General features: G+C 45.3%; 1 protein-coding gene across 5 annotated transcripts in view; it reads right to left on the bottom strand.

The window, feature by feature from the left end:
• LOC123724411 (KN motif and ankyrin repeat domain-containing protein 2) overlaps positions 1 to 15543 on the bottom strand; it is a 115245-nt gene that overhangs the window by 23038 nt on the left and 76664 nt on the right. For all 5 annotated transcript variants that reach the window (XM_045687830.1, XM_045687829.1, XM_045687831.1 and 2 more), the window contains one exon: positions 7850 to 7915. In XM_045687830.1, coding sequence (XP_045543786.1) covers positions 7850 to 7865 — 16 coding nt within the window. In that variant the 5' untranslated portion in view covers positions 7866 to 7915. The remainder of the gene's footprint in view (positions 1 to 7849; positions 7916 to 15543) is intronic.

Here is a 15543-nt window from a genome sequence, read left to right as displayed (position 1 = left end):
TATATGATAGGGTTGATAGGGATAGTATATTTATTTTTTTATTTGTATTTCTCCTTTATTTAACCAGGTAGGCAAGTTGAGAACAAGTTCTCATTTACAATTGCGACCTGGCCAAGATAAAGCAAGCAGTTTGACACATACAACAACACAGAGTTACACATGTAGTAAAACAAACATACAGCCAATACAGTCAATACAAACATATAGAGCAAATGAGGTGAGATAAGGGAGGTAAAGGCAAAAAAGGCCATGGTGACAAAGTAAATACAATATAGCAAGTAAAACGCTGGAATGGTAGATTTGCAGTGGAAGAAAGTGCAAAGTAGAAATAGAAATAGAAAGGAGCAAAATAAATAAATACAGTAGGGGAAGAGGTAGTTGTTTGGGCTAAATTATAGATGGGCTATGTACAGGTGCAGTGATCTGTGAGCTGCTCTGACAGCTGGTGCTTAAAGCTAGTGAGGGAGATAAGTGTTTCCAGTTTCAGAGATTTTTGTAGTTCGTTCCAATCATTGGCAGCAGAGAACTGGTAGGAGAGGTGGCCGAAGGAGGAATTGGCTTTGGGGGTGACCAGAGAGATATAGCTGCTGGAGTGCATGCTACGGGTGGGTGCTGCTATGGTGACCAGCGAGCTGAGATAAGGGGGAACTTTACCTAGCTTGGTCTTTTAGATGACCTGGAGCCTGTGGGTTTGGCGACGAGTATGAAGCGAGGGCCAGCCAACGAGAGTGTACAGGTCGCAGTGGTGGGTAGTATATGGAGCTTTGGTGACAAAACGGATGGCACTGTGATAGACTGCATCCAATTTACTGAGTAGGGTATTGAAGGCTATTTTGTAAATGACATCGCCGAAGTCGAGGATCTGTAGGATGGTCAGTTTTACGAGGGTATGTTTGGCAGCATGAGTGAAAGATGCTTTGTTGCAAAATAGGAAGCCAATTCTAGATTTAACTTTGGATTGGAGATGTTTGATGTGAGTCTGGAAGGAGTGTTTACAGTCTAACCAGACACCTAGGTATTTGTAGTTGTCCACATATTCTAAGTCAGAACCGTCCAGAGTAGTGATGCTGGACGGGCGGGCAGGTGCAGGCAGCGATCGGTTGAAGAGCATGCATTTAGTTTACTTGTATTTAAGAGCAGTTGGAGGCCACGGTAGGAGAGTTGTATGGCATTGAAGCTCATCTGGAGGGTTGTTAACACAGTGTCCAAAGAAGGGCCAGAAGTATACAGAATGGTGTCGTCTGCGTAGAGGTGGATCAGAGACTCACCAGCAGCAAGAGCGACATCATTGATGTATACAGAGAAAAGAGTTGGCCCAAGAATTGAACCCTGTGGCACCCCCATAGAGACTGCCAGAGGCCCGGACAACAGGCCCTCCGATTTGACACATTGAACTCTATCGGAGAAGTAGTTGGTGAACCAGGCGAGGCAATCATTTGAGAAACCAAGGCTGTTGAGTCTGCCGATGAGGATGTGGTGATCGACAGAGTTGAAAGCATTGGCCAGGTCAATGAATACAGCAGCACAGTATTGTTTCTTATCGATGGCGGTTAAGATATCGTTTAGGACCTTGAGCGTGGCTGAGGTGCACCCATGACCAGCTCTGAAACCAGATTGCATAGCGGAGAAGGTGCGGTGGGATTCGAAATGGTCGGTAATCTGTTTGTTGACTTGGCTTTCGAAGACTTTAGAAAGGCAGGGTAGGATAGTTAAAGGTCTGTAGCAGTTTGGGTCAAGAGTGTCCCCCCCTTTGAAGAGGGGGATGACAGCAGCTGCTTCCCAATCTTTGGGAATCTCACGACACAAAAGAGAGGTTGAACAGGCTAGTAACAGGAGTTGCAACAATTTCAACAGATAATTTTAGAAAGAAAGGGTCCAGATTGTCTAGCCCGGTTGATTTGTAGGGGTCCAGATTTTGCAGCTCTTTCAGAACATCAGCTGACTGGATTTGGGAGAAGGAGAAATGGGGAAGGCTTGGGCGAGTTGCTGTGGGGGGTGCAGTGCTGTTGACCGGAGTAGGGGAAGCCAGGTGGAAAGCATGGCCAGCTGTAGAAAAGTGCTTATTCAAATTCTCAATTATAGTGGATTTATCGGTGGTGACAGAGTTTCCTATCCTCAGTGCAGTGGGCAGCTGGGAGGAGGTGTTCTTATTCTCCAAGGACTTTACAGTGTCCCAGAACTTTTTGGAGTTTGTGTTGCGGGAAGCAAATTTCTGCTTGAAAAAGCTAGCCTTGGCTTTTCTAACTGCCTGTGTATATTGGTTTCAAACTTCCCTGAAAAGTTGCATATCACGGGGGCTGTTCGACCGACCCAATAGGTCCACAGACGACGCAATCGCCATCACACTGCACACTGCCCTAACCCATCTGGACAAGAGGAATACCTATGTAAGAATGCTGTTCATCGATTACAGCTCAGCATTTAACACCATAGTACCCTCCAAACTCATCATTAAGCTCGAGACCCTGGATCTCGACCCCGCCCTGTGCAACTGGGTCCTGGACTTCCTGACGGGCCACCCCCAGGTGGTGAGGGTAGGTAACAACATCTCCACCCCGCTGATCCTCAACACTGGGTCCCTACAAGGGTGCGCTCTCAGCCCTCTTCTGGACTCCCTGTTCACCCATGACTGCGTGGCCATGGACGCATCCAACTCAAGCATCAAGTTTGCAGACGACACTACAGTGGTAGGCTTGATTACCAACAATGACGAGACGGCCTACAGGGAGGAGGTGAGGGCCCTCGGAGTGTGGTGTCAGGAAAATAACCTCGCACTCAATGTCAACAAAACAAAAGAGATGATCGTGGACTTCAGGAAACAGCAGAGGGAGCAGCCCCCTATCTACATTGACAGGACAGTAGTGGAGAGGGTGGAGAGTTTTAAGTTCCTCGGCGTACACATCACGGACAAACTGAAATGGTCCACCCACACAGACATCGTAGTGAAGAAGGCGCAGCAGCGCCTCTTCAACCTCAGGAGGCTGAAGAAATTTGGCTTGTCATCAAAAACACTCACAAACTTTTACAGATGCACAATCGAGAGCATCCTGTCAGGCTGTATCACTGCCTGGTATGGCAGCTGCTCCGCCCATAACCGGAAGGCTCTCCAGAGGGTAGTGAGGTCTGCACAAAGCATCAACGGGTGCAAACTACCTGCCCTCCAGGACACCTACACCACCCGATGTCACAGGAAGGCCAAAAAGATCATCAAGGACAGCAACCACCCGAGCCACTGCCTGTTCACCCCGCTAATATCCAGAAGGCGAGGTCAGTACAGGTGCATCAAAGCTGGAACCGAGTGACTGAAAAACAGTTTCTATCTCAAGGCCATCAGACTGTTAAACAGCCATCACTAACATTGAGTGGCTGCTGCCAACATACTGACTCAACTCAAGCCACTTTAATAACGGGAAAATTTATGTAATCAATTTATCACTTGCCACTTTATATTATTTATAATAGATAATGTCTACATAACCTACATTATTCATCTCATATGTATATACTGTACGCCATACCATCTACTGCATCTTGCCATCTTGACGTAATTAGAGGTATCACTAGCCACTTTAAACAATGCCACTTTATATAATGTTTTCATAACCTACATTACTCATCTCATATGTATATACTGTACTCTATACCATCTACTGCATCTTGCCATCCTGATGTAATGTATCACTAGCCACCTTAAACAATGCTGCTTTATATGTTTTCATACCCTACAATACTCATCTCATATGTATATACTGTACTCCATACCATCTATTACATCTTGCCTATGCCGTTCGGCCATCACTCATTTATATATTTTATGTACATATTCGTATTCATTCCATTACACTTGTGTGTACAAGGTAGTTGTTGTGGAATTGGTAGATTACTTGTTAGATATTACTGCATGGTCGGAACTAGAAGCACAAGCATTTTGCTACACTTGCATTAACACCTGCTAACCATGTGATTGTGACAAATAAATTTGATTTGATGCTAATGCAGAACGCCACAGGATGTTTTTGTGTTGGTTAAGGGCAGTCAGGTCTGGAGAGAACCAAGGGCTATATCTGTTCCTGGTTCTACATTTCTTGAATGGGGCATGCTTATTTAAGATGGTGAGGAAGGCATTTTTTTTAAATAACCAGGCATCCTCTACTGACGGGATGAGGTCAATATCCTTCCAGGATACCAGGGCCAGGTCGATTAGAAAGGCCTGCTCGCTGAAGTGTTTCAGGGAGCATTTGACAGTGATGAGTGGAGGTCGTTTGACCGCTGACCCATTACGGATGCAGGCAATGAGGCAGTGATCGCTGAGATCTTGGTTGAAAACAGCAGAGGTGTATTTAGAGGGCAAGTTGGTTAGGATGATATCTATGAGGCTGCCCGTGTTTACGGCTCTGGGGTGGTACCTGGTAGGTTCATTGATAATTTGTGTGAGATTGAGGGCATCAAGCTTAGATTGTAGGATGGCTGGGGTGTTAAGCATGTCCCAGTTTATAGATGGGGGGCAATCAGTTCACATATGGTGTCCAGAGCACAGCTGGGGGCAGAGGGTGGTCTATAGCAGGCGGCAACGGTGAGACACTTGTTTTTAGAGAGGTGGATTTTTAAAAGTAGAAGTTCAAATTGTTTAGGTACAGACCTGGATAGTAGGACAGAACTCTGCAGGCTATCTCTGCAGTGGATTGCAACACCGCCCCCTTTGGCCATTCTATCTTGTCTGAAAATGTTGTCGTTAGGGATGGAGATTTCAGAGTTATTGGTGGACTTCCTAAGCCAGGATTCAGACACGGCTAGAACATACGGGTTGGTAGAGTGTGCTAAAGCAGTGAATAAAACAAACTTAGGGAGGAGGCTTCTAATGTTACCATGCATGAAACCAAGGCTATTACGGTTATAGAAGTCATCAAAAGAGAGCGCCTGGGGAATAGGAGTGGAGCTAGGCTCTGCAGGGCCTGGATTCACCTCTACATCGCCAGAGGACCAGAGGAGGAGTAGGATAAGGGTACGGCTAAAAGCTATGAGAATTGGTCGTCTATGACGTCCGGAATAGAGAGTAATAGGAGCAGGTTTCTGGGGGCGATAAAATAGCTTCAAGGTATAATGTACAGACAAAGGTATGGTAGGATGTGAATACAGTGGAGGTAAACCTAGGCATTGAGTGATGATGAGAGAGATATTGTCTCTAGAAACATCATTGAAACCAGAAGATGTCATAGCATGTGTGGGTGGTGGAACTGAAAGGTTGGATAAGGTATAATGAGCAGGGCTAGAGGCTCTACAGTGAAATAAGCCAATAAACACTAACCAGAACAGCAATGGACAAGGCATATTGACATTAAGGAGAGGCATGCTTAGCCGAGTGATCATAAGGGTCCAGTGAGATTCAGATAGCTAGCCAGACCATAGGTAGCAAGCTGGCAGAAGATGGAGGGAGGTCTGTTTGTAGCCACCTCGTGCGTTTCCGTCTGTAGATTAGTGGGGTTCCGTGTGGTAGGGGGGACTAGTCCAATTGGCAAAATAGTTATAGTTATAGTGGCCCAAGAAAATTGTCCGATAGACCTATTCAGATAGCAGCCGATAAGACAGCTAACGATTAGCGGGCCGCAGATGGGCGTTCAGGTTACGTCACGACGGAGGGGCCAGTTGGATAACTCCCTCGGGCAGATAACATTGGTAGTCCAGTCGTGAAGGCCCGATGGGGCTCTGCATCGGCAGTAAAACGGGTCCGGATAGGTGATTGTAGCCCAGGAGTGGCTGATGGAACTCTTCAGCTGGCTAGCTAGGGGATAGGGATAGTATATGATAGAGTTGATAGGGATAGTCTATGATAGGATTGATAGGGGTAGTCTATGATAGGGTTGATAGGGATAGTCTATGATAGGGTTGATAGGGATAGTCTATGATAGGGTTGATAGGGATAGTATTTGATAGGGTTGATAGGGATAGTCTATGATAGGGTTGATAGGGATAGTCTATGATAGGGTTGATAGGGATAGTATTTGACAGGGTTGATAGGGATAGTGCACATGAATCAACATTTCAGGAAAAGTGCCTACTGTGTCTACAGCACCAGAGCTGTCAGTAATTGCGTTTCTTTCAGTTTTAGTATTACACTATTGCTACTTCGCTCTTCAACCAAGGACCAACTGAAGAGAGGAGGATATTCAGCCACAATACCATTTATTATTAAAACCAGCAACTAATGCGTTTTGGCTCGTTGCCTTCATCAGCTTGTTGCCTTACTGTTTTAGTATTCACAGTCCCCCCTATATAGATGCAGCCAGGGACAGGATGTACACTACATTACTGTGCATAAACCCTGTAAGAGTCTGGGATGTAATTATCTTTCTGTGATTAGGATGAAACACATTTACACTCATTAGTATGCAAAACTCAACTCAGCTTAGCTTTGCTGTGTCAACGTACATTCGATTACAGGCTCAAAATGGCTAGAAACAAAGCACTTTCTTCTGAAACTTGTCAGTCTATCCTTGTTCTGAGAAATGAAGGCTATTCCATGCGAGAAATTGCCAATAAACTGAAGATCTTGTACAACGCTGTGTACAACTCCCTTCACAGAACAGCGCAAACTGTCTCTAACCAGAATAGAATGAGAAGTGGGAGGCCCCGGTGCACAACTGAGCAAGAGGACAAGTACATTTGAGTGTCTAGTTTGAGAAACAGACACCTCACAAGTCCTCAACTAGCAGCTTCATTAAATAGTACCCGCAAAACACCAGTCTCAACATCAACAGTGAAGAGGCGACTCCGGGATGCTGGCCTTCTAGGCAGAGTTCCTTTGTCCAGTGTCTATGTTCTTTTGCCCATCTTAATATTTTATTTTTATTGGCCAGTCTAAGATATGGCTTTTTCTTTGCAACTCTGCCTAGAAGGCCAGCATCCCGGAGTCGCCTCTTCACTGTTGACGTTGAGACTGGCAATTTCTCGCATGGAATAGCCTTAAGTTCTCAGAACAAGAATAGACTGACGAGTTTCAGAAGAAAGTACTTTGTTTCTGGCCATTTTGAGCCTGTAATCAAACTCACAAATGCTGATGCTCCAGATACTCAACTAGTCTAAAGAAGACCATTTTTATTGCTTCTTTAATCAGAACAACAGTTTGCAGCTGTGCTAACATAATTGCAAAAGTGTTTTCTAATGATCAATTAGCCTTTTAAAATTATAAACTTGGATTAGTTAACACAACGTGCCATTGGAACACAGGAGTGATGGTTGCTGATAATGGGCCTCTGTACGCCTATGTAAATATTCCATTAAAAATCTGCCATTTCCTGCTACAATAGTCATTTACAACATTAACAATGTCTAAACTGTATTTCTGATCAATTTTATGTTATTTTAATGGACAAAAAATGTGCTTTTCTTTATAAAACAAGGACATTTCTAAGTGACCCAAAAACCTTTCAACGGTAGTGTATGCATAATCAGACAGGCGGATAGTGTTTAGCACAGCAAGAATATTAGGAAGAGAAAACTCTTGTTCGCTACTTCCTCTTACCCCTGACCCTTTAATGTTTGCAGCTCTGTAAGGTGGAAGCAACATGGTGCAAGCCAGTGGAGGCTGCTGAGGGGAGGACGGCTCACAATAATGTCTGGATTGGAGCGAATGGAATGGCATCAAACACCTGGAAACTATGGAAACCATGTGTTGGATGTATTTGATACCATTCCACTGATTCCGCTGCAGCCATTATCACGAGCCCGTCCTCTCCAACCTCTTGTGCTGGAAGCTTTACCACTACACTGCTTTCTTCTCCAGAACATTCAGACATGCTATCACACAGGGGTTAGGGCAGAAGGGGATGGATTTGTGTGACTTTTAACTTACCACTTTTCCTGTCCATCGCTGTATTAGTTCAGGGTCATGGACTTCTCTGCTGTCAGAGTGGGCAACCTGGAAAAGAGAATGGAAGTCTGTGAGCAACTGAAATAACACGGAATATCAACACTGGCCAACTGTTTGTAGTACAACCTGTTTTGTTTTAAATAAGAGCTCATATTTGTTTTTGAGATAAGAAGAGCGTAGGTGAAATGACTTGTGTTGTAGCAGTGACCCGTGATAGTCTGTTTGTTGCTAATGAGAGAAACATCCTGTCCACAACCTCTCCACTGTGTCATTGTCTAAAAGAGTGAGAGAGACCCTCGGTGGCCATTAAAAATCACCACAACACTGACAAGGGCTACAGTTTCATCCAACTAATTAGGAAAATGTTCCATCTGGTTGCCATTTTGTGTGTTTTGTTCCAGTTGGAGCTGCCAAGAAACCAAAGCCCGCGGCTTTTTACGAGGGGCCTTGCATGAGGCAATTGGGATGGAAAAATCAAATCAATCAAGTCAACAAAAAACGAAAAAAACATTCTTGGTGAACAACAGGTGTAGACTAACAGTGAAGTGCTTACTTATGGACCCTTCCCAATAATGCAGAGAGGAAAATAGAAAATAATAACACAAGGAACAAAAACAACTCAGAGATTTGAGTCAAAACTTTCAGAGGTTTATGCTTTTAAATGTAATATCCAATACTACTAATAATACACAGTAAAGGCAAGGATGTTCCCAAAGCCTTCCCATGCTTTTAACCCATTTAAAATAGCATACCCTTGGGCCTACAGCAAAATATAAATCACAAAACAATTGAGCAAATAAGCACACAATTTCCATGCAAATTTGTGCCGGTAAAAAAAAAGTGATACTCAGGAGAACACGTCCTTCTCAAAGCCTGGAGCATTGTTTTAGTGAGAGTTGAAGTGTAAACTTGAACCTGGCAGACAGGAGTGAATTCCAGTGCAATAAACTACTTTATGAGTATTATAAGAGCATGCAATTCAAATCAAACCTGTACCTAATCTACTTATCTATGCTACTTATCTAATCTACTTATCTATGCTACTTATCTATTCTACTTATGCAATGCTACTGATCTAATCTACTAATCTATGCTACTTATGCTATGCTACTTATCTAATCTACTTATCTATGCTACTTATCTAATCTACTTATCTATGCTACTTATGCTATGCTACTTATCTATTCCACTTATCTATGTTACTTGTATCAATCTTTATGATTGCTTTCTCACCTTAAATGTGTTTTATCGTCATAATGGAAGACTTGAGGCTCTTGAGCACTTTCCTGACCTTTTCTTATTACCTTCCTGCAGCTTGGTACCATCACAACCCCCTTAATAATGCACAAAGAACAAAACACCTTTGAAGCCTAAGGCAAAGAACAAATTGTAAGTGACAATCTCTACTCATTCTGCTTTGATGACTGTGGGGAGAACAGAGGAACCATCTTTCTACCCGACAACAAATGTCCTGTATCTGTGAACAATACACACTGGAATGGTGGTGCTGGGGAAAGACTGTGTGCTTAGAGTAGTGGGCTGTTTACCATCAGAGTACAGCACAGGAATATGCTACAATACACAGACACCGCATTGGATGGCAAGGCCATCGATCAAAATGACAGCCAATCCACACAGGAACCTGATCTCGGATCCATAACGACCTCTAGCGGGACTGCCTCCATAAATAAACCCCAAACAGTGACAGCAAAGCAATGTGAGATCTAGAGCAGAAGTGTCTCTGTGTTTCTATCCTGTCCAGTCATATCTCCATCCCCCCAGCCATTTACCAGTCATATCTCTATCCCTCAGCCCTTTACCAGTCATATCTCTATCCCTCAGCCCTTTACCAGTCATATCTCCATCCCCCAGCCCTTTACCAGTCATATCTCTATCCCTCAACCCTTTACCAGTCATATCTCCATCCCCCAGCCCTTTACCAGTCATATCTCCATCACCCAACCCTTTACCAGTCATATCTCCATCCCCCAACCCTTTACCAGTCATATCTCTATCCCAAGCCCTTACCAGTCATATCTCCATCCCCCAACCCTTTACCAGTCATATCTCTATCCCCCAGCCCTTTACCAGTCATATCTCTATCCCCCAGCCCTTAACCAGTCATATCTCTGTCCCAAGCCCTTACCAGTCATATCTCCATCACCCAACCCTTTATCAGTCATATCTCTTCCCTCAGCCCTTTACCAGTCATATTTCTATCCCCCAACCCTTTACCAGTCATATCTCTATCCCCCAGCCCTTTACCAGTCATATCTCCATCCCCCAACCCTTTACCAGTCATATCTCTATCCCCCAGCCCTTTACCAGTCATATCTCCATCCCCCAGCCCTTTACCAGTCATATCTCTGTCCCAGGCCTTTACCAGTCATATCTCCATCACCCAGGCCTTTACCAGTCATATCTCCATCCCCCAGCCCTTTAGCAGTCATATCTCTATACCTCAGCCCTTTACCAGTCATATCTCCATCCCCTAGCCCTTTACCAGTCATATCTCTATCCATCACTGCTTTACCAGTCATATCTCTATCCCTCAGCCCTTTACCAGTCATATCTCCATCCCCCAGCCCTTTACCAGTCATATCTCTTTCCATAACTCCTTTACCAGTCATATCTCTATCCCTCAGCCCTTTACCAGTCATATCTCCATCCCCCAGCCCTTTACCAGTCATATCTCTTTCCATCACTCCTTTACCAGTCATATCTCCATTCCCCAGCCCTTTACCAGTCATATCTCCATCCCCAAGGCCTTTACCAGTCAGATCTCTATCCCCCAGCCCTTTACCAGTCATATCTCTATCCCCCAGCCCTTTACCAGTCATATCTCTTTCCATCACTCCTTTACCAGTCATATCTCCATCCCTCAGCCCTTTACCAGTCATATCTCCATCCCCCAGCCCTTTACCAGTCATATCTCTTTCCATCACTCCTTTACCAGTCATATCTCTATCCCCCAGCCCTTTACCAGTCATATCTCTTTCCATCACTCCTTTACCGGTCATATCTCCATCCCCCAGGCCTTTACCGGTCATATCTCCATCCCCCAGCCCTTTACCAGTCATATCTCTATCCCCCAACCCTTTACCAGTCATATCTCCATCCCCCAACCCTTTACCAGTCATATCTCCATCCCCCAGCCCTTTACCAGTCATATCTCCATCCCCCAGCCCTTTACCAGTCATATCTCCATCCCCCAGCCCTTTACCAGTCATATCTCCATCCCCCAACCCTTTACCAGTCATATCTCCATCCCCCAGCCCTTTACCAGTCATATCTCCATCCCCCAGCCCTTTACCAGTCATATTTATTTTATTTCACCTTTATTTAACCAGGTAGGCTAGTTGAGAACAAGTTCTCACTTGCAACTGCGACCTGGCCAAGATAAAGCAAAGCAGTTCGACACATACAACAACACAGAGTTACACATGGAATAAACAAACATACAATTAATAATATAGTAGAAAAATCTATAAACAGCATGTGCAAATGAGGTAAGATAAGGGAGGTAATGCAATAAATAGGCCATGGTGGCGAAATAATGACAGTATAGCAATTGAAAACTGGAATGGTAGCGTGTGCAGAAGATGAATGTGCAAGTAGAGATACTGGGGTGCAAAGGAGCAAGATAAATAAATAAATACAGTATGGGATAAGGTAGATTGGATGGGCTATTTACAGATGAGCTATGTACAGGTGCAGTGATCTGTGAGCTGCTCTGACAGCTGGTGCTTAAAGCTAGTGAGGGAGGTAAGAGTCTCCAGCTTCAGAGATTTTTGCAGTTCGTTCCAGCAGAGAACTGGAAGGAGAGGCGGCCAAAGGAAGAGTTGGCTTTGGGGGTGACCAGTGAAATATACCTGTTGGAGCGCGTGCTACGGGTGGGTGCTGCTATGGTGACCAGTGAGCTAAGGCGGGGCTTTACCTAGCAAAGACTTATAGATGACCTGGAGCCAGTGGGTTTGGCGACGAGTACGATGTGAGGGCCAGCCAACGAGAGCATACAGGTCGCAGTGGTGGGTAGTATATGGGGCTTTGGTGACAAAACGGATGGCACTGTGATAGACTGCATCCAATTTGTTGAGTAGAGTGTTGGAGGTTATTTTGTAAATGACATTGCGGAAGTCGAGGATCGGTAGGATGGTCAGTTTTACGAGGGTATGTTTGGCAGCATGAGTGAAGGATGCTTTGTTGCGAAATAGGAAGCCGATTCTAGATTTCATTTTGGATTGGAGATGTTTAATGTGAGTCTGGAAGGAGAGTTTACAGTCTAACCAGACACCTAGGTATTTGTAGTTGTCCACATATTCTAAGTCAGAACCGTCCAGAGTAGTGATGCTGGATGGGCGGGCAGGTACGGGCAGCGAAATGTTGAAGAGCATGCATTTAGTTTTACTTGCATTTAAGAGCAGTTGGAGGCCACGGAAGGAGAGTTGTATGGCATTGAAGCTCATCTGGAGGTTAGTTAACACAGTGTCCAAAGAAGAGCCAGAGGTATACAGAATGGTGTCGTCTGCGTAGAGGTGCATCAAAGACTCACCAGCTGTGAATGCGACATCATTGATGTATACAGAGGAGAGAGTCGGCCCGAGAATTGAACCCTGTGGCACCCCCATAGAGACTGCCAGAGGTCCGGACAAAAGGCCCTCCAATTTGACATACTGAACTCTATCAGAGAAGTAGTTGGTGAACCAAGCGAGGCAATCATTTGAGAAACCAAGGCTGTTGAGTCTGCCAATAAGAATGTTGTGATTGAAAAAGTCGAAAGCCTTAGCCAGGTCGATGAATACGGCTGCACCGTAATGTCTCTTATCGATGGCGGTTATGATATCGTTTAGGACCTTGAGCGTGGCTGAGGTGCACCCATGACCAGCTCTGAAACCAGATTGCATAGCGGAGAAGGTACGGTGAGATTCGAAATGGTGAGTAATCTGTTTGTTAACTTGGCTTTCAAAGACCTTAGAAAGGCAGGGTAGAATAGATATAGGTCTGTAGCAGTTTGGGTCTAGAGTGTCTCCCCCTTTGAAGAGGGGGATGACCGCGGCAGCTTTCCAATCTATGGGAATCTCAGACAATACGAAGAGAGGTTGAACAGGCTAGTAATAGGGGTAGCAACAATTTCAGCAGATCATTTTATAAAGAGAGGGTCCAGATTGTCTAGCCCGGCTGATTTGTAGAGGTCCAGATTTTGCAGCTCTTTCAGAACATCAGCTATCTGGATTTGGGTGAAGGAGAAGTGGGGTTGGCTTGGGCGAGTTGCTGTGGGGAGCGCAGGGCTGTTGACCGGGGTAGGGGTAGCCAGGTGGAAAGCATTGCCAGCCGTAGAAAAATGCTTATTGAAATTCTCAATTATTGTGGATTTATCGGTAGTGACAGTGTTTCCTAGCCTCAGTGCAGCTGGGAGGAGGTGCTGTTATTCTCCATGGACTTTACAGTGTCCCAGAACTTTTTTGAGTTTGTACTACAGGATGCACATTTCTGTTTGAAAAAGCTAGCCTTAGCTTTCCTAACTGCCTGTGTATATTGGTTCCTAACTTCCTTGAAAAGTTGCATATCACGGGGGCTATTCGATGCTAATGCAGAACGCCACAGGATGGTTCTGTGCTGGTCAAGGGCAGTCAGGTCTGGAGAGAACCAAGGGCTATATCTATTCCTGGTTCTAAATTTCTTGAATGGAACATGCTTATTTAAGATGGTGAGGAAGGCACTTTTAAAGAATAACCAGGCATCCTCTACTGACGGGATGAGGTCAATGTCCTTCCAGGATACCCCGGCCAGGTCGATTAGAAAGGCCTGTTCGCTGAAGTGTTTTAAGGAGTGTTTGACAGTGATGAGGGGTGGTCGTTTGACCGCTGACCCATTACGGATGCAGGCAATGAGGCAGTGATCGCTGAGATCTTGGTTGAAAACAGCAGAGGTGTATTTGGAGGGCAAGTTAGTTAGAATGATATCTATGAGGGTGCCCGTGTTTACGGATTTGGGGTTGTACCTGGTAGGTTCATTGATAATTTGTGTGAGATTGAGGGCATCAAGCTTAGATTGTAGGATGGCTGGGGTGTTAAGCATGTCCCAGTTTAGGTCACCTAGCAGCACGAGCTCAGAAGATAGATGGGGGGCAATCAATTCACATATGGTGTCCAGGGCACAGCTGGGGGCAGAGGGTGGTCTATAGCAAGCGACAACGGTGAGAGACTTGTTTCTGGAAAGGTGAATTTTTAGAAGTAGAAGCTAAAATTGTTTTGGTACAGACCTGGATAGTAAGACAGAACTATCTGTATATCTCTATCCCCCAGCCCTTTACCAGTTATATCTCTATCCCCCAGCCGTTTACCAGTCATATCTCCATCCCCCTTTACCAGTCATATCTCCATCCCCCTGTACCAGTCATATCTCTATCCCACAGCCCTTTATCAGTCATATCTCTATCCCACAGCCCTCAACCAGTCTTATCTCTATCCCTCAAACCTTTACCAGTCATATCTCCATCCCCCATTCGTTTACCAGTCATATCTCCATCCCCCAGCCCTTTACCAGTTATATTTCTATCCCCCAGCCCTTTACCAGTTATATTTCTATCCCCCAACCCTTTACCAGTCATATCTCTATCCCCCAGCCCTTTACCAGTCATATCTCCATCCCCCAACCCTTTACCAGTCATATCTCCATCCCCCAACCCTTTACCAGTCATATCTCCATCCCCCAGCCCTTTACCAGTCATATCTCCATCCCCCAACCCTTTACCAGTCATATCTCTATCCCCCAGCCCTTTACCAGTCATATCTCCATCCCCCAGCCCTTTACCAGTCATATCTCCATCCCTCATCCCTTTACCAGTCATATCTCCATCCCCCAGCCCTTTACCAGTCATATCTCTATCCCCCAACCCTTTACCAGTCATATCTCCATCCCCCAGCCCTTTACCAGTCATATCTCCATCCCCCAGCCCTTTACCAGTCATATCTCCACCCCCCAACCCTTTACCAGTCATATCTCCATCCCCCCAACCCTTTACCAGTCATATCTCCATCCCCCAACCCTTTACCAGTCATATCTCCATCCCCCAGCCCTTTACCAGTCATATCTCCATCCCCCAACCCTTTACCAGTCATATCTCCATCCCCCAGCCCTTTACCAGTCATATCTCCATCCCCCAGCCCTTTACCAGTCATATCTCCATCCCCCAACCCTTTACCAGTCATATCTCCATCCCCCAGCCCTTTACCAGTCATATCTCCATCCCCCAGCCCTTTACCAGTCATATCTCTATACCTCAGCCCTTTACCAGTCATATCTCCATCACCCAGGCCTTTACCAGTCATATCTCCATCCCCCAACCCTTTACCAGTCATATCTCCATCCCCCAGCCCTTTACCAGTCATATCTCCATCCCCCAACCCTTTACCAGTCATATCTCCATCCCCCAGCCCTTTACCAGTCATATCTCTATCCCAAGCCCTTACCAGTCATATCTCTATCCCACAGCCCTTTACCAGTCATATCTCCATCCCCCAGCCCTTTACCAGTCATATCTCTATCCCAAGCCCTTACCAGTCATATTTCTATCCCCCAGCCCTTTACCAGTCATATTTCTATCCCCCAACCCTTTACCAGTCATATCTCCATCCCCCAGCCCTTTACCAGTCATATCTCCATCCCCCAACCCT

Source organism: Salmo salar, chromosome ssa10 (genome assembly GCF_905237065.1).
Source record: "Salmo salar chromosome ssa10, Ssal_v3.1, whole genome shotgun sequence".
NCBI classification, from domain to species: Eukaryota; Metazoa; Chordata; class Actinopteri; order Salmoniformes; family Salmonidae; genus Salmo; species Salmo salar.
This window is presented reverse-complemented; position numbering and strand designations above follow the sequence as displayed.